Genomic DNA, 25,318 nt, shown 5'->3' with positions numbered 1-25,318 from the left:
CAGGAAGTCCTCTCTTCCACAGAGACCTCCACCCACTCCATCTCCTGAGCCTGCGACCTCACCCCCACCCAAACCCCCCCCCCACTTCCCCATCCCTCACTACGGTCACTGCCCAATACAATCAAAGGAAAACAGAAAAAAAAAAAAACCTACTGCAGACCTATGGCTTTTGTATTGAATCCCTGCGGTCTGCCAGACACAGGACAAAAAGGCTATTGCCTACTTGCGGCTCTATGGGGGAGAGCGCATTTTAAGAGCCCTTCCCAGGGTCCCATTCCAAAGGCACACACAAGCAAGTCTTTCTTTCCAAGGAACTTACCCCATTTTCCCAGAGCTTCCGTCCGTCAGGTGATTTCTGTCGCCATGGCGATGGCCGCAGAGCTCATGGCTGCAAGCTTGGCCTGACAACCAAAGGAGGGGCTCTCGTGACGTTTGTCAATTTACTTTTATCTCTTTAAATTTACCTTACTTTTTTTTCCCCCTTTTAATTGTTTTTTGAGTTGCGCATGTAGACGTTCACATTTTCGGTTTCTGTTTTTCACTTGACGTATAAGAATATTTGGTTTTATCTGTCTTTGGTTGATTGCTAGTAATCAATAGGAACAACAGTTGATAGATGGAAACACACACATTGCAGTCGCAGTTCCACGCGTCAGTGTCCGAGTAGCAGAGCATTGTTTTAAAATAGTCTTAACAGAGGTAGTGTCAGGCTTCACACATTCTCTCAGTGCATGTGCAGTCATTTCTCTCACACTGTCCATTCCCCTCAGCTTCACATACGTCAGGCTTTGGCCCCGCCCACTGATGGAGCCACACGTGCATTCCTGCAGGCATGTTAACACACACACACACGCACACACACACACAGACACACACTCTCACTCACCCTAACCTAAGCACTTTTCTCCTGCTCCTTGCCATGGTACATAGCCTGTGCTTACAGCGGCATACAGTCATACAGATGTGATAATCTTTTTTTTTTTTTTTTTTGCCAGAGCTTATGTAGCTTTGTGAGTGTAGATAATGGAGGGTTTTGTACATTCAGGAACTAGTTCTAGGCTAGGGATATGGGTCTGTCTGTGTGTGTGTGAGAGAGAGAATCTCTCTCTCTTTCAGGCTTCTGAATTTGTGCGAGAGGGATAAGATTGGGTATGTGTGTGTGTGTGTGAGAGCGAGAGAGAGACAGAAGTTGGTGTGTGTGTGAGAGAGAGAGAGAGAGAGAGAGAGACAGGATAGGGTGTGTGTCTGTGTGAGAGAGAGAGAGACAGGTAGGGTATGTGTGTGAGGGTGAGAGAGAGAGATGGGACATTGTATGCATGTCTGAGCCCAGTCCAGAGACATGGACAGTATTGAAGATCCTGCTTAAGGATAAATATTTAGCAGATGTACCATCATACACTTCATATTTAAATGATTTAATTGTATTTGTGTACATATGAAAGACAATATTGTCAGTTTACTTTTTTAGGTGCACATTTTATAGAAAATCAAGTTTAGCCATTCTTTGTGTCTCATCCTGGTGTAGTCTAGAGAAACTAGTCATAACTTAGCTAGTCTTATCTGATGGTTTGACTCATCAAATCAGGTTCAGGACAGTGTGGCGCTCATACACTTTTTAATCTGTGGACTGGTTGCAGCAGTTAACTGATCACAGCGTGTGTCTAGAATAGCATGTTGCTGTTTTAAGTAGTGCAAACGCATATCGCTTGTCCAGTTCCACAGTTAGCGTTAAATGATATTCCACACGTAATGTGTTTATGCCTCTTTTTTTTTCTTTCTTTTTTTTTTTTTTTTTAACGCTGGAAAGTAAAAGTAAACTTCTCTTTCAGATGTGATAACAGTGCTTAGACCCAGGCCAAGGTTCTCCCAGAATGCATCCTGCTCCTTCTCTCTGCTTCCTGGTTTCTTTTGATTTCACCTCCCTCTTCCTTTCCTCCTCAACCGAAGCTCAATTTGTAGTAGGACACTCCTTTAAACTGTTAAAGTCGATGTGGCTCGATTGATTAAAAGTGCCACGTGCCCTTTTCAACGATGGCCATTCACTGCATGCACTAGTGGGGCCCCCCCCGGGACCCACTCTACTGTTAAGACACTGCTTATTAATTTTCATTTGTTTTGCTGCATTTTTAGCGAAACTGGTTTCCATTAAGTTTTCCTTTTGAGAAGGTGCGAGTTCCAAATGCTTTTTTTTGCGTCCTCTTTAATGGTACCACGGGGTAACATTGCTTAATTATAGGACATCAGCCCAAAATCGGAGTAGCGATTTGTTTTTCCCCTGCAGGTACAGATCTGTTTCCTGTAGTTCCTTGCAAAGTGTCTTATTTAATTCCTTAAGTCCTCAGAAAGTCTGTTTATGATTGTGTTTCTGTGTTTAGAAGTTTTGTTTCACTGTGTATGGACTGAGTGTAAATTCTAATAGGAAAAGACATGCCTAAGAGGGGGATATGGACACACGCACACGCGCACACACACACACACACACACACACACACACACACACAAACACCATTCTTTTTGAAACATTCTCCTGGGCAGAGGAACTGAAGAAAAAGAGGAGAATCGCTAAACGCTCCAAGAATGTTAATGCGGAGACTGTGGAGTGCCAGTGTTTCTCTGCTCCTGCACATCCATTTTGACTCTCCATACAAGCAGTCATGTTCTATATTAAAGGCAAAAAAACCTCACCGCTCAATTCAGACACGAACAAAAGAATGCACTTACGAGTCCCCAGACACGTCAAATCTGATACTTTTCTTTTTTAGGCTGATTCTTCTTTATCTCAAGTACCAGACTTATATATATATATATATATTAAAAAAAATCCTGTCCCAAAGTACTGTTCGCTTAGATTGTGACATTCAAAAACTTAATAAACACTCTCTCCCTTTCCCTGTCTGCCTCTGTCTCTGTCTCTTTCTCTTCTTTGCTCTTTCCCTCTCTCTCTCTCTCTCTCTCTCTCTCTCTCTTCACCTTTACTCAAAAAATCCAGGCACTCATTCTGTAACCCCTATCCACTCAGAATTGAAATAAGGAAAAGCAGAAAGTATGAATTTGTTCTCTTTCATTTTTGACTGCCTCTTTGTTACCACTGCACTTAACCAGAGCTCTGTGTAGGACACTCTGTTTCAGGGCTTTGAAGGCATCTACACTTGTGACTATTTGACAGGGGCTTGATGGGTTATTTTATTTTGTGTTTTTGTTTGTTTGTTTGTTTTGTTTTGTTTTTGCCCCAGCCACAGACAAACAACAGTAAAAACAGTGTAGTAAGCAGTACCAGCAGCACCAAAGACAGCAGCATATCATCCACAGCACCAATGGTACCTCATCTTAAAACTTCTTTTCTTTCCTCATTTTTGACGTACTTAACACCATTTGTTGACTCCTTTCTTTCCGTTCAGTAGTTTTCCATCAGTCCATCTCATTCCTCTGTTTTGTCTTCTCAATATGTACTGCCATCCACCCTTCTAGCACACATCATCATTTAAAAAAAAAAGTGATTTTGTGTATGGTTTTGGTGGTTGAAGCTAAAAAAACAAAAAGCAAAAACCAAATCAAAACAACTGGTTTGTGCCTGTGGTCCTGTTTCATGGTTCCTGTTTTACCCCTATCACTTCTGCCTCCCTTTAAACACAGATTTACACTAACAAAACAAAGATTAATCTTATATTTCAACTCCACTAATGCTTCTTATTTTAACACTCATTCTAAAAATTGAATAGCTTGTCGTTTTTTTTTTTGTTTGTTTGTTTGTTTGTTTTTGGGGGGTTTTTTGGTTTGTTTGTTTGTTTGTTTTCAAACCGACAATCAGATCTAGAATTCGTCTTTACCAGACGAAACGTGAAAAGACCAAGCCTTGCATGTGAGAGAACACAACAAGGTGTGAGCTTTGTCTCATAATTGAGCCTTCAGGGGCAAAACAGGATCCTGTAATGTCAGGAAACAGAGATATCCCACTTGTCCCGAAGATGCAGTCCCTGCCCATCCATTATTGATACGCAGTCTCTCTGCAGAGTGATGAACGACCTACACGGCTATTGCTCAGTATCCATTCAGCAATCTCTGGAGGCTGAGACGCTCTCACGGGCAGGAAGAAGCAACGACACAATTGTCTCTTATAACAGACTCAGGTTATATTACAGTGGCATTGAGGGAGACACACACCATCAATCAGGCCTTTCCTTTTTCCTTTCCGTCACAGGCTTATTGGTGCGGTCCAAGGTCTACCTCAAGCGTGAGCCAATCGAGTGGCAGTCAGGTGGGATTTGAAAAGAGAAGAGGGGAGGGTTAAGAAAAATCTAACTGATTAGTGTAGGAAGGAGCGGAAAGGGTGTTTAGTCACGAACAAGTTAGTAAGACTCATCAAGGGTAGAGTAGCTCATCAAGGGTAGAGTAGCAGTCAAAACGAAGGAGGATCCCTGAGGGTCTAGCGCAGAGAAAGTCTTTCCACCTCCGAGGTTTAGCCGGCCTGCCCGCAGTCGGACTTCAGCACTGTCCCCCGGCAGCCGCGGGGCTGTTTGTTTGACGCGGCTGCGCTTTTACCGACGTCGTAAACAGCCCACCTTGCCCGTGGTGCCTCGCTCGTTTCCGATGCCTGGCTGCGGTCTGAACCGAACACTTTAGCCGCCGCCTCGTCAGCCTCTCAGGCCCTGCGTCGTAGCATAACGCAAACTGACAGCAGCGGCGGCCGCCTCTGAGATCTGATGGATAGACGCCAAGCATAAAATGAAACCCAAAGAAAGCGATTCCAAAAAAGACGATATTGGCCCGCTGTCTCCAGGGACTGCATCTTCACATGGTGCTATTGAATTTTTGCTCCATTTCGGGCATATTATCTGTTGTAGTGCTATGATGAAACGTATGTTTGTGAGTGTGTGTGTACGTGCGTGTGTGTGTGTGTGTGTGTGTGTGTGTGTATGTGTGTGCTAGAAATGAGTAATCGGTGCATAATAATTTGCTAAAGCTGTGATGTATTGTAGCATTAGGTGGCTGGCTGCTTTTGCAGTGTTAAGTGTGCGTCATGTTTTATGTGGTTCTGACGATTGGGTCGGTAATCCAAGAGAGGATGAATGAATGTGTTCAGGTATACCTCATTACTTTACACCATCCCCCTATATATCCTCTCAAGACACCCTCTTCTTTCATCCCTTTATTTTTGTAGCTCTGCGGGCCTGTTTGTATTCCTTTAAACATGGTCTATTAAAAAAAAAAAAAACCTGATCTGATGACTGCAAAGATCAATAGTGGAGTCCCCTGTCTGTAATGTAACATGGTTACTCCTGGGATGTACTCTCCTCTTTGTTTAATGCCCCACTGTCTATGTCTGTGCTGTGGCTCCTGCTTTTGGTAGTACTAGTGCTGTTAATATGTTGGGTGTGGAGTTGGAGGTGTTTTTTTTTTTTTAGACCTCCCTGCCTCCTACTTGCACTGCCCCCCCCCTCCCTCTGCCCCTCATAGCCCTGCATGGTAAACTCTTTCCTGCCTCCCCCCCATAGGAACCACAGACTACTGTTGTGCACAACCCAGCTGATGGCATCAAGGTAAGCCGCTACTGTCAGCACTGTTCCCCGCCTGGTTGCTAGGGTAACCTTACTAACACCTCCTGCGAGCAGAGTACTCACACACAATTCAGACATCCAGCGCTCCTCCCCTTCATTGGCGGTTGATCTCAAACGGGCATCACCTAATCAACTCACAGCGCACTGTCGTGGCCCCTGACTATTACTAGCTTGTGTGCTCGCCTGCTGCCAAACTGTGGGTTTGGTGCTTCTATGCGTGTGCCTTAACACTGGCCTGGCTGGTTTGTGCAGGACCTCTTTCTTTTTCTTTTTTTTTTTTCTTTTTTTTTTTTGTGGTGTGTTCCTGAGAGGTGGTCTGACTGACTGTCTGTCTGTCTGTCTGTCTGTCTGTCTGTCTGTCTGACTGTCTTTCCGATGCAGTTCACCAAAAATCACTGTGCACCGTGCCCTGCATACTTATAACCTTACCCCTCTCCCTGTCCCCTTGTGTTTTTTTTTTTTTGCTTTTCTCTTTTCCCTCTCTCTCTCTCTCTCTCTTGCTCTTTTCTTCCTTTCTCTTCTCCCTGTGTCTCTTTCTTTGTGTCTCTCCACAGGGCTCCACAGAGAGCTGTAATACCACTGAAGAGGAGGACATGAAAGGTAGGAAAGGTACTCTATCAACCCTCCACGTACTCTGCATGTCTCTCACTTCTCTTTGGGATCCGAGTCAGCCGTAGGTCATGCCAGACAGAAACAGCCTCTTAGATACATATTCAGATAAATGGCATGATAATTTGGGTGGGACTGGGTCCGGATGTATGTGGACAAAATTCGGGCCAATTCACCAGCGAATGTCAGTACAGTTACTCTATGTATTCATGACCCCCCCCCCCCCCCCCCCCCCCCCCCCAGGCCCAGACTCCACTGTGTGACATTGAGAGAGAGGGAGATAGAGAGAGAGAGAGAGAGGTGGAGAAGAAGAGAAAAGGATAGACTAAGAGATTGATTGGTGTGACATGGCGAACCCATGATGGCTAGTGATGAGTGAAAGACTAGAGTCAGTGAGAGCAGCGTTCCAGGGATTTATGATCCGATGTCCCCCCCAGCAACAGCAGTGGGAGCAAGAGTGTGAGGCGGACAGAGAGTCCTCCCAACAGCCACTGAGAGGAGAAAAAAAAAAGACAAGGCCCAGACTGACTGATGGCTTCTATGAATCAGCGAACCTTCTTTTGTGGAGGGAGGAGACCACATGCCGAGTGTTGTCTGGCTAACTGAACCTGCAGGACAGGAGCTAGCAGGACAGGGATGAATGTCAGACTCACCGTTGAGTATGAAGCTCGTTGTAGCCGGTGGAGGAGTACTGTGCTAGAAAAGCTCTCACCTTGACAACAGACACGGTCCTTTAGAGCTTTTTCCACCAAGCCCAGACATTCCATGAATATGAATTGGGGTTTTTTTGGGGGGGGTTTTTTTGTGTGTGTGAGTTACCTTACAAGACTTCTGATCAAAAGTGAGATTGTTTTGTAGCACCTTTTATTTGATCTTATGTGAAGCTTTAATGAGGCGTGAAATTGTAACGTGTTGCTACCTTTGCTAAGGGAGTTTCGGGCGTAGACTTTTGCTGCCCCGTTGTGACCGTAGCTTCGAAAGACCACACCCCCCCCCCCCCCCCCCCCCCCCCCCCCCCCCCGGCACACCAGTCTTTTAAGCCGCTTGGTCTGACAAGAACCCTCCGCACACGAAACACAGCTTTTTATTCAGTTTTACCTTGAAAAATGAGACACTTTTATAAGGGCAAACTTCAGTCAGACAGGTTGGAATGCCACGATCATTTCGAGTCACTGTTGACGTCATTGTCCCAAAACCCCACATTCTGCACCGGGGTGAAACTCTGTCCCAGACAGAGCACTCTTTCATCTTTTACACACACACACACACACACACACACACACGCACACACTCGCTCACAACCCTGCATGGATGTACACCTCCCATATTGAAATGTGCTGACAGTTGGAAACCATGAACATGCAGATCACAGTAATTCACTGTATTTAACAAGCACGGCTAGCGTCATCCGCACACTGTAATGACCCGTCTAAAAGGCACGGATATCAAGCGATTATAATGCAGACTAGATTGGTCAGTGAAGAAGCTGTAGGGACTGTGAAATCTGTTGGCTGAGAATCTGGGTTACATTGGGAGAGAGAAATCTTCTTGCTGAAATTTTAATTGCTCAGTTGTGTCCTTAATCACCTCCTGTTATTGTTCTGTACTTTAAAAAACGTAGTCTCTGCTTTTGATGAGCGATTGATTATTGAGTCAAAAGGTTAAATAGTTAAAAGGCTAAACGTTAAGAAGAGGTGGTGTGGAGGTGTGCAGAACAAAAAGATTGTCCTTATGTCTTTCCATGATTGGATATATCAGTGTCAGCGGGCGGGGCTAGCAGTGACAGCGCAGTGGTCAGCCAATGCAGTGCCTCTGAGGAGCTGACTCCTCAGACTGAGGTTCCTCCTCCTGGCCCACCACCCCGTAAGTCACAGCGTAACAACGAGAGTCTGCCTCTCGACCCCTGACCTTCTCAACCTGTGTGTACACTCTTCTTCTCTTGCCTGGCTCTGCAGCTCGTGTTCTGACGCAAAGCTCTCCGAGTCCGGGGATTTGGGGCACATCAGCCGTCATACTTAAAGACCAACAATAGCCGTACGTGGGTCCAGAATCAGAACGTTTACAGCCAACAATCCTCAGGTCCAATTCCCTTAACTGTCTGGTCCACTGCACAGTCCTTTTCTTTTTTTTTTTTTTTGACTGACGTGGGAAGAATAGGCCTAACAACCTGAGGTAGTTAGGTAGACTGACCTTTCCGTTTGTTTATCTTCACGACACCAAAGCCGTGTACGTGACAGTTGAGCAAAGGAGGGTCTGTACCAGCAGGCAAAGCAGCTTCCAAGTCCCTACCTTTTCCTCTCTCTGCTGCCACAGTGTCCGCAGTGAGTTCCCGCATTAAGTGTGGGACTTGTGCCCCCTGCTGCCACTTCCTCATACTACACTTAAAATGGAACTGCCACCTGTCTGCTTTAATGTGCCTCTTGCTGCTTTGTGTTTCTCTGACCCCCCCCCCTTTTTTTTTTTTTTCTTACATGCTGTATTATTGCTCTTTCTTGGGCCCTGTTTCTGTGTGACGAGTGAAGTTTCGATATAGTTTCAGCATGCTTCTTTTCTTCCAACTCTGCCAAATCACACTGAGCGTGTCTGTTAGTTCAGTCTTTGCTGTGTTAGTTCTTTCTTGTGTGGTGCAAATATTTTCACAGTGGTCTAGCCTGATCGACAACAGGATATCCTGTGTTTGGCTTCTGTTCCTCTTGCGTGTAGATTGCTTTACGCATCTATCTGAGGGACTATGTAAAGAGTATATTTGATCCTTACTTTGCATAATGTCTGACTCGTTTTGCTGTGGTTTGCTGTGTGGACAATTTTGTGTGTGTTTATAGTTGCCGTTTTAGTGACCTGTAACGTTGTCTTGCAGCTGGCCCACAGCATGATGTTAAGCGTGTTGCTTGGAGCAGTTCAGGTCAGAACTCCTGTCCTGAATTAGAACCTGCTGTAGCAGCCCCAGCCTCCACACCACCAGGGGGCAGCAGCACACAGCAGTGTAAGTGCTAGAATAGCGCTTAGATGTAGAGACCCCCAGGCATCCAAAGCAAGCTTCGAAGTGCCAGTCCTAACTGAGCTTCAGTGTCCTGCCAGCTTTCTTCCTTCTTCATCAACTGCAAGACATGTTTTTAGCCCTGGCTAAAAAAACCCTTGTCATCATTCCTAAAGGATTATGAACAGCACAGAACAGTATGCACAAATATGGACTTGTTTGCAGTTTTGTTTATACAAGAGCATGTCAATGTCAACGAGGATAGTTTTTGTACTTGTTGAGCTAGTGGTTACCACAAAACAGATGAGTGTTGTGTCACGGGGAAAGAGTCAGAGGTGAGTGTCACTGTAGGCCACTGTCAGATTTCGCTCTGTGTATCTCTGTGCTGTGGATGGATACGGTTGGAAGACTATGGGAATGGGTGGAACAAGTGGAAGAAAAACAGTCCCCCAGACGTAGCCATATTCCCCCAAAGTCTCGAAGGCACCGAGTAGATGGCCAGCAGCAAGTCGCCCGACACCCCGACACCCAGTACTTTTACACGGCTAAAACATAAGAAGGTCTCCACTTAGCCTCCCAAGCAGCTCTCAACCCCCTGCTCCCTCATTCAGCACTGAGTATCCTGAGAGGCTAAGCTTTCAGCATCAGTAAGAAAATGGGCTAGTCAGCCAGCATGGGGGGGTTGCATGGGGAATTGTCTCACGCTGTTGTTCTAACTGGGTAAATCTGTAACTATGCTGAAGTGTATACCTATTGGTGTTTCCCTCTACCTCAATGGGTGCTAGCTCGCAAGCAAGAGATCATCAAGATCACGGAGCAGCTGATCGAGGCAATCAACAACGGCGACTTTGAAGCCTACACGTAAGTTTTGTGTAAAAGGTTTCTCGCCTGTGCACGTATAATAACCACACCCTTCCTAGCACTGATTGGCCACACGGCATTTCCTCCCGCGTACACCTGTACGTTTCCCAGACTTTTTTTTAGGTTTAATGTCGACCAATGGCATTCTGACTCTGTCTTGATTATTTTCTTTGAAATCTTGCGAAATGTCATTTTGAATAAACGCAAGAAGGTTTATTTCAACCAGTCAGATGCTGTTTGCCTTTCTGGATGGATTACATTTAATACAACCTGTTGCTGTGAAGGAGCCTAGTCCTCATGCACTCTTTGTTCCAGGAGAATCTGTGACCCCGGCCTGACCTCCTTTGAACCCGAAGCACTTGGGAATCTAGTGGAAGGCATGGATTTCCACAAGTTCTACTTTGAGAACTGTGAGCAGTCATTCTTTTAATGGCAAACATGCTCTCTCAGAATACACTGTGCGCCACTTGAATTCTTATCGGCCCATCACTTGAGTGTAGGAGTCATATGGAACTGATTGGTGTTGACGCAGCTCTTTCTAATGCCTCTCTGATGGCTCTTTGCAGTGTTAAGCAAGAACAGTAAACCGGTGCACACCACCATCCTCAATCCCCACGTGCACCTGATTGGCGAGGACGCAGCCTGCATCGCCTACATCCGCCTGACGCAGTACATCGACAGCCAGGGCCGCCCGCGTAGCTGCCAGTCGGAGGAGACGCGCGTGTGGCACCGCCGCGATGCCAAGTGGCTCAACGTGCACTTCCACTGCTCAGGAGCCCCCGCAGCACCCCTGCAGTGATTCCTACCAGGCAAAGGTTCTTCATTCACAATGAATCTCTCCTCCTTTAATCTCTCCTCCTTTAATCTCTCCTCTCATCCTGCACAACACGTTTCCCCGCTACACACGAGCAATTATGTCCTCTAACATCCCCGTAATCGCTAATGGCTCTGAACATATATTAATCTGGTAAAGAGTCGCCACACAAAGATACACACATACTCTCTATCCACACTAAAGGTATTGGTAACTAAAGGTAACACACTAAAGGTAACACACTAAAGGTACATGCTGTATACTGAATGCTCTGGTCAATCTACTGCATCTCTCTGCACAGTGCACATGCTAACACTGGTGTGGGTTGAAGGAGGACCATTGTCCTCCTGGAGAGTTACCTACAGATACACGATTTGGTTCGGATCCCTGGTTCTAACATTAAATGATCCAGCTGTGTATTAGCTGGATATGTTAGTGAAAGCTGGAAGATAATCTGCATGAAGGGAAATCCTTCAGTAAGGAGGCTGTCTACATAAGACTGTAGTTTTCTAGACGGAATTTTTAGAAACATTAACATTAACGCACATGCACAAACACACACACACACTGGCTGATGTAGTTTTTCTGTTCTCCAGCATGCCTAAAGTCTGAAGCTGATTGGAGCATTTCTTCTCCGTGGTCGGATTGGCGCCAGGAGCCCGGCCGGAAGATGACCTCTTGAAGTTTAAAACGTGAGGGAAAAAAAAAAAAGCAACAAAGTTAAAAATATTTCAAAGCCAACCGATGCCACCACCGCCTCTCCAGCCCCACCCCAGCTATATGTGGAGGGGCCGACCGTTGGCAGCGCCCCCGTCCTCTGGACGCTGCATGCCTCTGATGCCCACAGGGGGCGCTGTCTTGTCCTTCACACTTGTTCCCATCCTTTTTTTTTTTTTTTCTTTAACCTGCCGTTCAGAAAGGGTGTTTAAAGTATTAACGTATTGTAACATATTGAGATTCCTCACACATGTAATTAACAGGACTGAGAGAAATGATGATTTAAGATCAGAAATGTGAATTTAAAAAAAAAAAAAAAAAAAAAGGGAGAAAAAAAAAGAGCACATGCTGTTTTAGTGGTTGGTGGTGTGTGTGTGTGGGGGGGTTTTGTGTTTTTGTTTTGTTTAACAAAGATTTTAACGTGTATATCTATTTTTTGTTTTGTTTTGGGGTTTTTTTGGGATGCAAACAAACTGAATGGGAAGGAATATTGGAAGAGAAGAAAACTAAATTGTGTTACAGAATATCAGAGGTTAAAACACCAAAGTGTAGACTTTAGACATATTTACAGATTTTGAAGAGACGTTGTTTTAATGTTGCTTTTCTGTTTGTTTGCTTGTTTTGAGGGGAGGGATTTGATTTGGGCAAGAGTGTGTTAAAAATGAATTTTTTAGTATTCTGTTGTGGTTTTTTTTTTTTTTGTTGTTTTTTTTTGTGGAACTCTTGGTTTTTATCTCCTGAATGATGCTGTATTTGAAAGTATTTTGTGTTTTTCGAGAAAATCATTTTTAAAAGTGGGACATTATTTAATATAGTTCTGTATACATAGATATTTATAATGAGAAAGGAGAACTGAGTGTTCTGTGTCAAGGTTTGGGGAGGGGAGATATGTGAGGTGAGGGTGTGTGTGTGTGTGTTTCCCATCTCTCTCTTTGCCTCTTTGGGCTTTTTGCTGTGTAGTACTTTTAAAAGCCCTTTCTGTACACACACACACACAGACACACACTCATGCAAGGCCCAAAATCGCCTGTTTGTCTGGCTCCAGCGCTCAAAACCTGAAGTTGCAGAACATTTTCTTGCTTTGAGTTCTCCACCTGCCTCCTGGGTACCCAGAGGAGCTGTACACTACTCCTGTCAACCTCACTCACAGTTCTCCCTCTCTCTCTCTCTCTCCCTCTCTCTCTCCCACGCCGTGACACTTGGCTCACTCCTCGATCTCCGATCCTTTCTCACAAATCATTTTTTTCTAGACTATTTGAAGCATGTTTAAATCGATTTTAGAAGAAAAGATAAGGAGAAAAAAAAATCACATGGCCTGTACTGTTTTGCACATGAAGCTTCAGACTCTATGCTGTTCTGTTCACTCTGTGTGGACTCCTCTGCAACTTCAGGTTATGATATCCCTCCCCTGGGGGTTTGCTTACTTTTCAGAGACCTAAACACCAGCCCATAGCTGTTAGTTAATCCCATTGTGTCTGTGTGTGTGTGTGTGTGTGTGTGTGGGTTGAGGGAAGGGGGGGGGGCAATACAGTTGTCTGTTTTTAAGTCTTTGTTCTAGTCCTGTTCTTATGTTGTACTGTCTGTTTCTCAATACCTATAACTTCTCTCAAATCACTGTTATTAAGGGCATGAGAAAAAAAAGACAATACAGTTTGAGATAGAACGGTTGGTGGTCACATGAGTGACTCCTGGCCAATGATTGGTGGAGAACATGGTGGCAGCTTTGGGCAAGAGTCATACTGAATGCAGTCAGAATCAAGTTTTTGGTCCCTTTTTCGTGTGGTGGTTTCTGTTGTAAATGTTCTTATTGTTAGTATTCTTAGTGTTGTTATTGATATGAATAATCTGAGTTTTTTTTTTATTTAACATGTAAATACAAATGCTGTGGCAGTCTACAGATGAGGTATGGAGCTTTGGCTTAGCCAATCACGTAAGCCCTAGTATCCATCCCCATCTCTCTCTCTCTCTCTCTCTCTCACACACACACACACACACACGTACACACACACACACACACAAACCTCCAGGCCCACGCATGCACGCAAGCACACACACAAACGTACAATGCAGTCATATACTGAGCTCATTTGTGCAAGTTCACAGTGAATGAATACACTGGTGTGTGAGTGCACATCCGCATACAATGTGCTCCCTTTAAAACATATCTGTGTGTCAATGGTTAAAACATTGGAACACTGTTTTTTTTGGTTTGGGTTTTTTTTTTTTTATTTCACTGTGTTATAAGTAGATACTTGTGTGTGAGTTGTAATGTCAGAGGGGCTATGCTTGCCATGAACCCCTCAATGTTGTGCTGAAAACCATCGTGCTTGTTCCATAGTACTTCTACTTAAATGTGGACAGACATTAGCTGAAATGACTCCAAAGTGTTTCTGATTATGAAAAAAAACAAACAAACAAACAAACAAACAAACAAAGAATAGAAAAAAAGCGGAGCGCTTTGTTATCAATCGTACATTTCACTAGTGATCTCTCCACAAGCTCAGAGCACGCCTGTGGTCACTGAAACGCCATACTGTCTCCAGATTGTCTTCACTACTGCACCATGATATGATGTATACTATTACCCATGTGTGGTGTTTGGTTTTAAGTAGTTTGTTCGTTTTCCTGACTTTGTGCTACGGGCACAGGCCTCCGTTTGCTCCGTCTGCGCCTGATGCTTCCATTCATAGTATGTTCACACCGCCATGGAAATAATGATAATACGTTAAACAAAACAAAAGTAAAATGCAGTCTACTTTAAAAAAAAACAAAACAAACAACAACAACAACAACAAAAAAAAGAAACACAAGTTCAAAGGGATGAAAAAAATTCAACACCGAAGGGTAACTAGGTAGAAGAAATTACACCTTACATAGTACTTAGCCTGCTAGCAAGACAAGGTGAGCCTTGATATGCTAACCGAAAAAAAAAAAAGCTAATTAATGGCCACACTCACTTTAACAACCAAATCATATATGCAGTTTTACAAGAGGAGGAAAATATGCATGCCTACTTTCTGGTAATATTTTTCACTGTCTGTGTTTACTTAAAGATTAATGAGATCTCTATGTGTTACTTGCATCCTCAAGGTAAATGGCAGATGGCTCTGTTTCAAATACTAAAATGAAGAGATATGTATCCCGTTTCTAAGAAAAGAAAAACAAAAAATTAACAAAGCCTTAGCTTGGTATGTTTCCCCATTATAGTGAATTTGCATTGTAACCTATACTATGGGGGCTACATAAAAACTATACTTTTAATTGGATGCTGGATTTTTGCATGATCCTACAATTAATAAAACCATGAATTTAAAACTATCAAGTGTTTGTTTGAATGTTAGTAGATATTCATTATAGGTTTGTTATAATGGAAACCATATGAAAGTATTTAATAAAAATAATGTTTCAACATCGGCCGTGTCGTCTTTGTTGTATTTTTATCCTTTACTTCCACAGTCCACTGGCTTTTGTTTCAACAGAGTGAATAGTTAGCATGTCAATAGACACCACAAGCACTTTTAGTGTCGTAGTGTTAAGTCCTCTAAAGTCTAAGCACTGACAGCTTCACATTGTATGGTTCAGGAAGGTATGCAATGGTTAAGTATGATGTTCTACTGACCGTAGTGGATCAGTCACCAAAAGGTTGTTGGTGTTGTATCTCTAGAATGGAGGTTTACCATTGTTCCCATCAGCGAAGCACTTAACCTTAAGTGGTGCTTCAGAGGTGTGTGGCATGCGTAGAAAAGCCATCGTTTTCAGTCTTTCCGGATAAGAGTACCTGCTGACTGTGTACGTACAAGTGCTTGATTTTTTTTTTTTATTAATTGTCAGAGAATAGTCATAATAAGCAATGTGTTGTGCAGTGTGGAGCTTCTCTTCAGGTTTTGGAGCCTGTTTCTAATTACATTACAGTGTGTAAAGATATACAGATTTGTCCTGGAGTATCTTTTAGTCCTTTTTAGTCTTACTCTTCTACTTCTACGCAGTGCACAGTAACATCAGAATTTTTACATTAGCCTTTCTGTAGTAATGCTAAAGAAAGGAAACGCATACAACATATAGCTCCAAGAACTTTTGAAGGTGATAATCTGTATCCTTGACTCCGCAACTTGAGCTCATTTGCCCCCTCCCCCTCCGCCCCCCTCAAAAATGAAGTGTCAGTTTGTTGTTTTAATTTCCCAATTAAAAGAGGGATATGGTGGGGATCCAGGAGTGGCTGATGGGCTGCTTTCCACAATCTGCTCTTGACTTGCTTTCCCAGTTTGGAGGCTGGGGGGGGGGGTTTGGTGTCAGAATGCAGGGAGAGCTTCGGTGTCCTGCCAGTGTTGTAAAACAAACCGTGCACTAAAATCCAAAATTGGCTCTTTGATAAGCAGGATGATATACTAATTTGATATTGTAACAAGCCTTAAACTAGGATGTTCTCTAAATAAATCGCTCCGGAAATATCTTTCTTTTTTGTTTGGTTTCTGCCTCCCTGTTTTTAAAGGTCCATTTCCAAATGTCAACATGAATTGAATCTCCTAGTGCTGTTAACATGAGATAAATGTTTGCACGTATTGACTGATGACTGAATTTTGGTTTCAAAAGTGCATCTTACCTGCACTTACAATTTTTTATTTAACCTGGTGTCGTAGTGCTCCCTCTGTGCCCCCTCAACCATCCTACCATCTTTAAGTCCATAGAGGCAGGGGTAAAGGCCTATTTTTAGAGAGGCAATCTGCCCCTACACTCTGCACCCCTCTCCAAAAGCAATGTGTTGTGAGTGACAGGACAAGTGTGCCGTTGGGCCCTCCCCTCATCGAACACAGAATTCCACAGTGTAAGCAGACGCTGAGGGCTCTTCGTATCTCTCCCCTCTCTATTTTAACTCTCTTTACTGCGGTGACCCTGCCACCAACATCGAGTTCGCCGAGTCGGAGGGCGGGTTTCTATGTGTGTGTATGTGTGTGTGTGTGTGTGTATGTGCATGCGTGTGTGCGTACGTGAGAGCGAGAGACAACGACAGAGTGAGAGAGGAGTTGTGGTGCATTGATCCAGGTGGGCAAATAGAAAGCCACAAGCCCAGGACGTTGTTGCAGCTGTAGACTTGAGTTTTGCTCTCTGAGGGGGCCCTTTTGAACATGGAGCCACCACTTTGAGGGCCCCCCCCCAGAGCCACAGACCGACCCACGGACACAACACAGAGAAGAACACCTTGACACATCACCATGGTGGCGGAGGAGGTTATAATCTCACTATCAGGGGGAGCGCCTTGGGGTTTTCGACTGCAGGGGGGTGTGGAGCAACAGAAACCTCTTCAGGTTGCCAAGGTATGCCTGTAGCTGTCGCAGATGTTCTAGAGAGGGCATAGGTGACCTGAGATCAGGTCGCGTTATCTCAGGTAAATGAACGCGTCTGTTAACTTTCATTAGTCTGAACAGACTTCTCATGTTCGCTTCAGTTTTGGGCAAAAAAGTGATGTTATCTGACATTTCTCTGATTTGTATATTGTCACCGAAGTTTAGAGGCATGGTGGCCTGAGTCATATGTCTGCCCTAGATTAGATCCTATATGAAGACAGTGATGGATAGTGCAGTGAACTCTAAACCTGTTGCTCAGAATGTAGGGCAAACCCTGGCAGCTCTTACATTCTGAACCAGTAATTACCAAAAATATATATATGGGTATGTGTGTTATAATGTGTCTTTAATGTGTCCCAGCAGACCAGAATAGACACTTAAAATAAAAAAGTAAAACATTTCCTGAATGGTGAAGGGTTATGAAAGTGTATCCATCTTCAGATGGTACGTAAAGGAAAACGAGAGGCAACGATAGGCAATGCATGTTCACTAAATACTGGGACATGAAAATAAGCTATCACAAGGTGTGCATTCATCAGGCCATTTGGCTTTCTAACATTACAGGTGTTTGGATATCTTTTAGCAGAGTAGCAGTCTAGTACGCAAAGATATCCAATCAGATTGCCAGTTCTCTGCTCATGTGCTGCGTGGAATCCATTTTCTTTCCATCTTTTTTTTTTTGGACAGTTTCTTTCTTGGGGACGGGGTGTCATTTCCTGTACAGTACATATGTGCACATGGAAACCCTATTTACCAAGTGTCAACTAGGCAAAACACTTTTAACAAACATTCTATTCTAGTAAGCATGTCACTGAAGCTTTTCCAGATGGGGTTGTCTTAAGGTCAGAAATGATATTTGTCTCAGCATGACAAATGAGATTTGCAACGGTTATATTTTCTCCTTCGGCTGAAGGAAGTTTAGCGGTTCTCGCACCAGACATCTCTTTGCAAAGACATCTTTCCTCTTAAAGATTAGTCGAGGGATTTTCATTTTAACAAAGTAGCCTACCTCAGATCAATTAAACCTTTGCATAGGACTCAATTTTAAAATTAGCATATCACTCATTGATCTCTTAACAAGTCACAGGGTCAACTAAATCTCTTCTATTGCATAATAGTCCATCAGTAATATATCACAAATAGGTCATGGTAATCCACTTGTGTAGAGGTGAATGGGATGTTTATGAGTCTTGTATCCAGGCGCGAGGTCACCTGCCAACGGCATGACACAGCTGTGCTTGTGTGGAGTGCATGGGCCATACTTTCCCATTTAAAATAGACTGACGGCTGACCTCCTGAGGATGCGCTCTATAATCTCATGCTCTCGCACACAGGTGACCCGTCCCGTCGTTAGGACAGTTGCTCGGTCGTCGTCCTTGCCCCCACGTTACGTAGGATCCAATTTGTGGCATTTTACGGTAGTTAAAACCTGTTCCCAGATCAGCTTCTTGGCTCTGTTCACTGCCAGGAAACTTTAAAGTGGGCATTGTGCTAATTAAAAAAGCTGTGATGATGCGTAAGCATGTGGGATGCATGTGGAGTATGCCTGGTTTAGAATGTGAGAATGTCTGCCGGTTCTTTACACTGACAGTAACGAGGAACTCAAGGAGACTGACAGACAAACACTGACATCCTCCCTCTCTACAGCAGGGGCCTATCTCAGAGAGCATTAAGCAAAAGGATAAACTATGATGTAATATGCATATCCTAATGTGAGTTATGAGAATTTGAAGGGCTAGTTATGATGTTGAAAACTCACTGACAATCCTCTGGACCTGCTAAAAAACAACAATAGATCTGACTGTGTCTTACTGGCATCGAACTGGTGAGAGCTGGTCCTTTTTTTGTGTGACCAGCCTGATGTCAGTTTCACGAAGGCTCTGGGTGATGTTCTCTCTGGCTGGCATTTCAGTTGTTGAGTGGGTGAGAGGGCAGCAGTGATAGATTAGCACATAAGTAGTATCTCCAGCTTCTTTTTGCTCTTCTGTTGATATACTTGTGACGGCCACAGTGGCAATACAGTAGCCAATTCTTACTCCAGTGGGAAACCTATGTCATCATATTTTTCATTAACTTTTCAACAGGTAATTTTTAAAGCATTTTGCAAAAGTTCCCAAGTTTCCCAGGGGGAACTTGGACAGATTAGGAAACCGCAGCTGGCAGGCTTAGCTGTGTCCTTTTTGTGAGTAACTGGAATGTACAGCCTAGACAAACCTCTAGACAGTCTGTGAGGTGCTCCTATGTTACCCGCATACTCATGCCAACTCTGAGTCCATTATTTTCTGCATTTAAGAATTCATTAATGGAATCAACTGGATCTGAAAACAATGCTTAATTATGTCAAAAGGCACTCGAAAATATATCGTGACCTAGTGGATACTGTTTTCAATTAAACAAGCACACAGTGCAGAAGAGAAATCTCATACCTTGTGACTTTTTACAGTGTCGTAAAGGTTTGGGTTCGAATATTCAAACATCACAAACATTTACTCAATCCATTTTTGCCCTTTGAAGTTGATTCTCATGTCTCCCTCTGCTGGTGCAGGTTCGTAAGCGCAGTAAAGCTTGCCGTGCAGGGCTTCGAGAAGGAGATGAGCTGGTGTCTATTAATGAGAGCCCGTGTGCAGGTCTGTCCCATGCTCAGGCTATGAACCTAATCGACAGCATCCCTGGAACCCTGCACATCCGCATCAAAAGGTAATCCATACTTTTCCCATACCTGTGTAATGTACTCAAGCCCATTCCTGGTAAGACTACAGCTTAAGTGACAGTAATGAATTGAAAATGTATGTGAATATAAGTGTAATCATCTACTAGTGTTGATGTGTGTTGCCTGAACAGCTAGGACTGTGTTAGGTTTTTATACTCACCACCCATCTGCCGTTTTACCCCCCCACATCATAATCAGGGCACCGACTGGTTTTCAGTCGGTTGTTCTGATGGAACGAGCTCCTTCACCCCGCATTGACAAAGAGTACCGTGCTGCTCTTAGGGCCATGACACCGGCCGGCTCCAGAACCCAGCAACCAGCTGTGAGGCAGGTCCACCGAGGGTCTGTGATATCACCGGCAGGACACAGCGGACTCACGTCTCCCCCTGGCAGCGAGGCGTACTACGGAGAAACAGACAGTGACGCAGACGTGGCGGCGCACGAGAGGCAGCGAAGGCAGAAGCGCCGAAGCCCAAGCAACTCCGGTAACCCGGGGAAGACGGGTCGCGTCTCTCCTGAGGGCGGCGAGACGTCAGAGATGAGCGGTTATGACAGCGCTCCAGACGTCCAAGCTTACCCCTTAATGGAGACGCTGGGGCGGGGAGACACCCTGCCAGGTGTGGCACGCAAAGAGGTGATCTACCAGCCCCCTCCACCTGGGGCGTGGTCCTCCCAGACTTCCACTGAGACGTCGTCCATGAGTGCAGATGACCAGAATCCCCGTGAGGGGGCTCCAGAGGAGGACAGTGGGTTCCAGGACCTCACCAATGTGCCCCCTCTTGTGTCACCAGAGAGAGCTAAGGAGGCACTGATGCTGAGCTCTCAAATACAGCTGGTGCCCATGGTGGGGCCAGTAGACACGCCCGTGGATGAGGAGCTTACCATGACCTATATGGACAAAGCAAAGCAAGCCAGTGAGTATACATACATACGTAGACCTGTATAACTGGCTGTGTTAGCTGGATGAATGTTCTCTTTTCTCTTTCAGTCTCAGAACTTTCAATCAGTGTATTTTGGAGCTGCTTATTTTCCTCAAGAAGCCATCTCAGGAGTACATTTTTTAAGGAGCAAAAAATTATGACATGTTGTGAAATTCTGATGCATTGTAAATTAAACCACATATGATTATTGCATTTTATATATCAAGAATGTACAGCAGAGTCCTATAACAAATGAACAGATATAGCTTTGGCTGATATGGCCTCTAAAATGCACCGTCCCGAGAGAGAGAACTAACAATTGTAACCTGTGAGGTTTTTTTCCTCATTGAAAAGAATACTGGAGTTGAGGCAAAAGATCAAGGGTCATCAAATTCCTTTTTCAAAAGAGTTGTTTGGCGATGAGTAAGGGGCTTGTGTTCTGAATGTCACAAGCTATCTCAGGTAATGTTAGGAACATATTTTCTAAATGACAATGTGATAGTCTACATGGAACCTCTTGAAGAGAACAGGGTCAGTCACCCAGGGTCCGCCTGTGAGAGACTGGTTCTATATTTGTCCTGTGGCTCAGTGGTCCGATAACCCGAGTGCTGCTTTGGACGTTGGCTGAAGTATTGCCAGCTGCTATCTAATGTCAAGAATCGGTGGCTCTCCTTTCTCATCTCAATTTCCTTACCTCCCTCACTCTGCTTCACGCTATTTCTCCCAGTCCTTGATTCGCTCTCTCTCTGTCTCTCTCTTTATCTCTCTCTTTATCTCTGTTTCTCTAGCTCTCACTTACTTCATTTTCTCTCTCTCACTGTAATCCATTTTGTCATTAATACATTCTGAAGACAAGATACAATCATCAGCACAGATTAAGGTTTCATTCTGAACATAGACAAATTGTAGTACCACAGCACAACTGTCTCTACACACACACACATACACACACACACACACACACACATACACACACATACACACACACACACACACACACAGATTTGGAGGTGTGCATTTGCACTCAGATCCATGCCGATCACTTTTCAAAACATAACAGATAACAGCTGCCGAATGTGTGTTTGTGAATCCATGATTCATATCTGTGATTAGGAGATGAGATATTGATATGGTGTGAAGAGAGTCAGTTCCTTAAAACTATTCAGCTTGTGATTTGTGTGTCTTTGAATCTTGCAACAGTGTTTCAAAACACAAACGGTTAATAGCCAAGGATAAATAGATAGAATAAAATCATAATACAATCATGCTATCATTAAATCTGGAAACTTTTCATAAGATTTACCAGTTTGTAGATCTGATACATCTAAGTAAATCTAATAGGCTTTCATAGCTTTCAGAAAAATTGAAGCCAGAATGATTATTCGCTCTTTCATAATTACACACGAGCATCCAAATGTAACAAACCCACATAGATCAAAATATCTGTCTGTCTTCTTAATGTAAATAAAACTGTTACAGTTGGGAGCAGATTCTCTCACTTTCTCATCCCTTTGAAGTTCACTAAAAAGATAACGGGATAATACTACAAAGCTAATACTTTGTCCTTTCAGTAATTTGATAATCCAAAAGTGTGCAGAGGTTTTCCTCTGAAAATATAGCCACGTCAAGTTAAAAGATGGACGAGTGTTAAATGCAACCCAGAAACATGTGAAAAAAAATGCTTGTTAAAATACTCAGGCTGTTTTGTAACTGAAGTCATGGGACTCTCTGTTTAAAGGTTAAATCAGGTCATTTACCAGTTTGGCAAAAGAACCCATGAGAATGATCATGATACATGCCATGCCAGCCCTTTAAAGGGATCTCCCAGAAAGCAAGTGCATCTTACCACGATCCTTCGAGTTAGAATGTGCATAGAATGTGGAAAGATGCAACACCTCTTCTGTTTTGGCCTAAAGAGTTTAAATGTCCTGTGCTAAATTATGAGGTTCCGCAAAGGGATACTGTCGATAACATTTCCTACGTGAGAAAGTAATGTCACAAAGAAAGAAGTTTCATCACCATATCCTCACGAATTCATTGATTAACAATGTGTTTCACAGAGGCACTAAATATTCCTGACTGTCCTTGAACATCTGCCTTTAATTTTCTCACAGAGTTAAATCGTGGTGAGTCGGTTCAGGACAAGCAAGTGAGAGAGGCACGAACCAAATGCCGTACTATTGCCTCACTGCTGACTGATGCCCCCAACCCCCACTCCAAGGGTGTGCTCATGTTCAAGAAGCGAAGGCAACGCTCCAAGAAGTACACGCTGACAAGTTTTGGGAGCGTGGACGAGGACATGCGTCAGGATTCCCAGGAAGAGGATGGTGTCTTCCCTGGCAGCGAGTCAGAGTTTGACGAGGATGGTTTTTCAGCGGCACCCGATCCCACCTGGGACAGTGACTACCTGGACGTACTTGAGAGGAGGTCTGCCTCAGTAAACAGGGTTGTCGAGGGTGAAGGTGCAGACGACGCCCCAAGTCCTGGCCTAAGTGACACAGCAGGGAAAGGAGCACAGCTGTTTGAGCAGCAGCGAAGAAGGGCAGCAGAGCACGCAAAGAAGGTGGCTGCCTCTCAAGCACAGCTGCAGAGTCCAACGCAGACCCAGCCACAGACAGAAACACAAACACAACCACCTCTAGAGCCAAACAACCAGATGCCTGTGTTAACTCAACAGCCAGAAATACAAACAAAGCCCTCGATCCAGCCCCCACCTGTGGCTCCAAAGCCAGTTAGGACAACAGAAGCACAACAGCAGCAAGAGGCTAAAACCACAGAGATGCCAGTCACAATCGCTCCACAGGCAGTGACTCCCTCCATCTCTGCCATGACGAATGGCCATGCCACCACCGCTGAATTGTCCATATCAGATGTGATCCCCATAGCAACTGGTATGGTGCCATCCATAGAAACTGTCATGCCTACACCCCCTGCCCCTCTCCCTGAGTTGCCACCTAGCTCTGTGCTGAACAGAACTGCCCAACCTTTTGCTCCGGGCTTCATCACCAACCGGGCTGCCACGGCACCCGTTGTATTCCGCCCCTCTGTTGCCAAGAAAACACCACGGCCAGTATCGGTGGCTGTTGTTGCACTTCCATTCTCTGCTGCATCTGAAGAGAGAGCAATAGCTGTCGCTCCTGCCAGTAGTGCCCCATCAGTTGCAGTTAGCCAGGTGAATGCCAGTGAACCTGTAGCAGATCACACCATGACATCTGTTGTGTCCACTGGACCCTTATCACCTCCCTCCTCTATGGCTGTGGCAACCCATGCTCTACCTCCTCATTTCCCCTCAATGGAGAACATACAGGCTGCCACAGTGGTACCTCCGGCTGCCATACATACTCCAGCAATTACCAGCGAATCAGTCTTAGTTATAACTGCTGTCACCCCTGCTCCTTCTGCTATTACCACTGCTCCCAACCCTTTGGCCCCTGTGATCCCTCATACTCCTGTGGCTCCGACTGTCCCTGGACCTCCTGTGACCCATGTTTCTGCAGGGGAATCCCATGAGAACATCCACGGTCGAACAGGAATCCTCCTGGAGGCTCGTAGGCGCAATGCCTACCGGCCCATGTTCAGAGTACCCGACAACAATAAGAATTCACCTAACCCTGAACTGTTGTCTATGGTGCAAAACCTGGACGAGAGGCCCAGGCATAGTTACCCAGAGCCAACAGTCCCAATGACTGGCACAGTGGATGACTACAGCAGAGATGCTGACTACTCCCAAAGGGGAAAGGTCCCACCACCAGTGGCACCCAAACCACGTGTCATACCTGAGGTAACCCACATTCCTCAGGCGGAAGGAAAAGGTGCTGAGCTATTTGCAAGGAGGCAGCGTCGCATGGACCTGTACGTAGTGGACTCTCCACCATCCTCTTTTCAGCAGCCAATTCCTCAGCCCCAGCCGACCGTGGCCATGAACCAGCAGCAAGACGACTTCTTGTCTAGCTCATCTCTTCCATCCAACTGGAAGTACTCCCCTAACATCCGTGCTCCCCCACCCATTGGATACAACCCACTGCTCTCACCCTCATGCCCTCTGGGGGTGCAGCGAGGAGGGGCAAAGGGATCTGATGGAAGCACAACGGGAGCTCGGAGTGGTTACGGGACACAGAAGGAGGGAATCAAAGCCATAGACTTCATGAGGAGGCAGCCTTACCAGCTCAACCCAGCTATGTTCAGCTTTGGTGGAGGTTCCAACGTTCAGTCCTCAACACCGTTCTACCAGAGGCAGCAACAAGAAGGGTACACTCTCACCCCTCCCAAACAGATCCCAGTCAAGGCCGCACGCGTTTATGAGATCAAACGTTTCTCCACCCCCACTCCGATGTCGGCATCTCCTATCAACCCCACCGTGATTGCCCCGCGCTCACAAACCACCTTGGGTGAGCCACTGTGTCGCTCAGACATGACCTCACCACCCCTTGTCCCTACTTCTCCACCTCCACCTCCATCTGCTCCCATCCCAGCTCGAGCCCCAGGCCTGCCAGAACTCCCAAAAATTTCTGCCGCCCCCGTCGTCCACCCCTTGCCTTACTCGCCCCCGGCCCCGATGTCAAGCATGTCGAGCCTGAGCTACCCTGGTCTCCAAGCTGCCAAGCAGTTCAAAAGTGCGCCAGAATTGAGTGCTCTGCCCCCTAATCCCCTGAGGGTTGCACCAGTCCAAGCACCTAAGCCCCGTTTCATTGCCACACGGGTGGGCATCCAGCCCCGTGTGTGGAGGCCTGGAACTCTGCATCACTGAGCAAGAGACTCTGTCTGTCTCAGAGACATAACCCCCCCCCCCCCCCCCCCCCCCCCCCCCCCACTA

At 45.1% G+C, this 25,318-nt stretch overlaps 2 protein-coding genes across 3 annotated transcripts in view; both read left to right on the top strand.

Moving 5' to 3' along the window:
• Positions 1–11,764, top strand: part of camk2g2 (calcium/calmodulin-dependent protein kinase (CaM kinase) II gamma 2) — a 52,640-nt gene extending 40,876 nt beyond the window's left edge. Inside the window, exons 15-23 of one of the 2 annotated variants that reach the window (XM_030773025.1) lie at positions 3,234–3,317; positions 5,493–5,537; positions 6,110–6,164; positions 7,923–8,027; positions 9,022–9,147; positions 9,927–10,002; positions 10,318–10,412; positions 10,569–10,817; positions 11,413–11,764. In XM_030773025.1, the coding sequence (XP_030628885.1) occupies positions 3,234–3,317; positions 5,493–5,537; positions 6,110–6,164; positions 7,923–8,027; positions 9,022–9,147; positions 9,927–10,002; positions 10,318–10,412; positions 10,569–10,801 (819 nt within the window). In that variant the 3' untranslated portion in view covers positions 10,802–10,817; positions 11,413–11,764. The remainder of the gene's footprint in view (positions 1–3,233; positions 3,318–5,492; positions 5,538–6,109; positions 6,165–7,922; positions 8,028–9,021; positions 9,148–9,926; positions 10,003–10,317; positions 10,413–10,568; positions 10,818–11,412) is intronic. The other variant, XM_030773026.1, reaches the window with a different exon arrangement.
• Positions 11,765–16,743: 4,979 nt separating this feature from the next.
• Positions 16,744–25,252, top strand: synpo2la (synaptopodin 2-like a). Its single transcript, XM_030772865.1, has 4 exons — positions 16,744–16,845; positions 19,421–19,572; positions 19,784–20,499; positions 22,620–25,252. The coding sequence occupies exons 1-4, from the start codon at positions 16,744–16,746 to the stop codon at positions 25,250–25,252; spliced, it is 3,603 nt and encodes a 1,200-aa protein (XP_030628725.1).
• The last annotated feature ends 66 nt before the right edge of the window (positions 25,253–25,318 follow it).

The sequence above is a fragment of the Chanos chanos genome, chromosome 4, assembly GCF_902362185.1.
Source record: "Chanos chanos chromosome 4, fChaCha1.1, whole genome shotgun sequence".
NCBI classification, from domain to species: Eukaryota; Metazoa; Chordata; class Actinopteri; order Gonorynchiformes; family Chanidae; genus Chanos; species Chanos chanos.
The sequence above is the reverse complement of the archived record's forward strand: the minus strand, read 5'-3'. Positions and strand labels throughout refer to the sequence as shown.

What these genes read in the sequence shown, in the direction of transcription:
- synpo2la (XM_030772865.1), top strand. Translation starts at nt 16,744, where the DNA reads ATGGTGGCGGAGGAGGTTATAATCTCACTATCAGGGGGAGCGCCTTGG. An exon ending in CTGCACATCCGCATCAAAAG is followed by an intron (nt 19,573 to 19,783) that starts GTAATCCATACT and finishes CATCATAATCAG; the next exon opens with GGCACCGACTGGTTTTCAGT. An exon ending in GGACAAAGCAAAGCAAGCCA is followed by an intron (nt 20,500 to 22,619) that starts GTGAGTATACAT and finishes ATTTTCTCACAG; the next exon opens with AGTTAAATCGTGGTGAGTCG.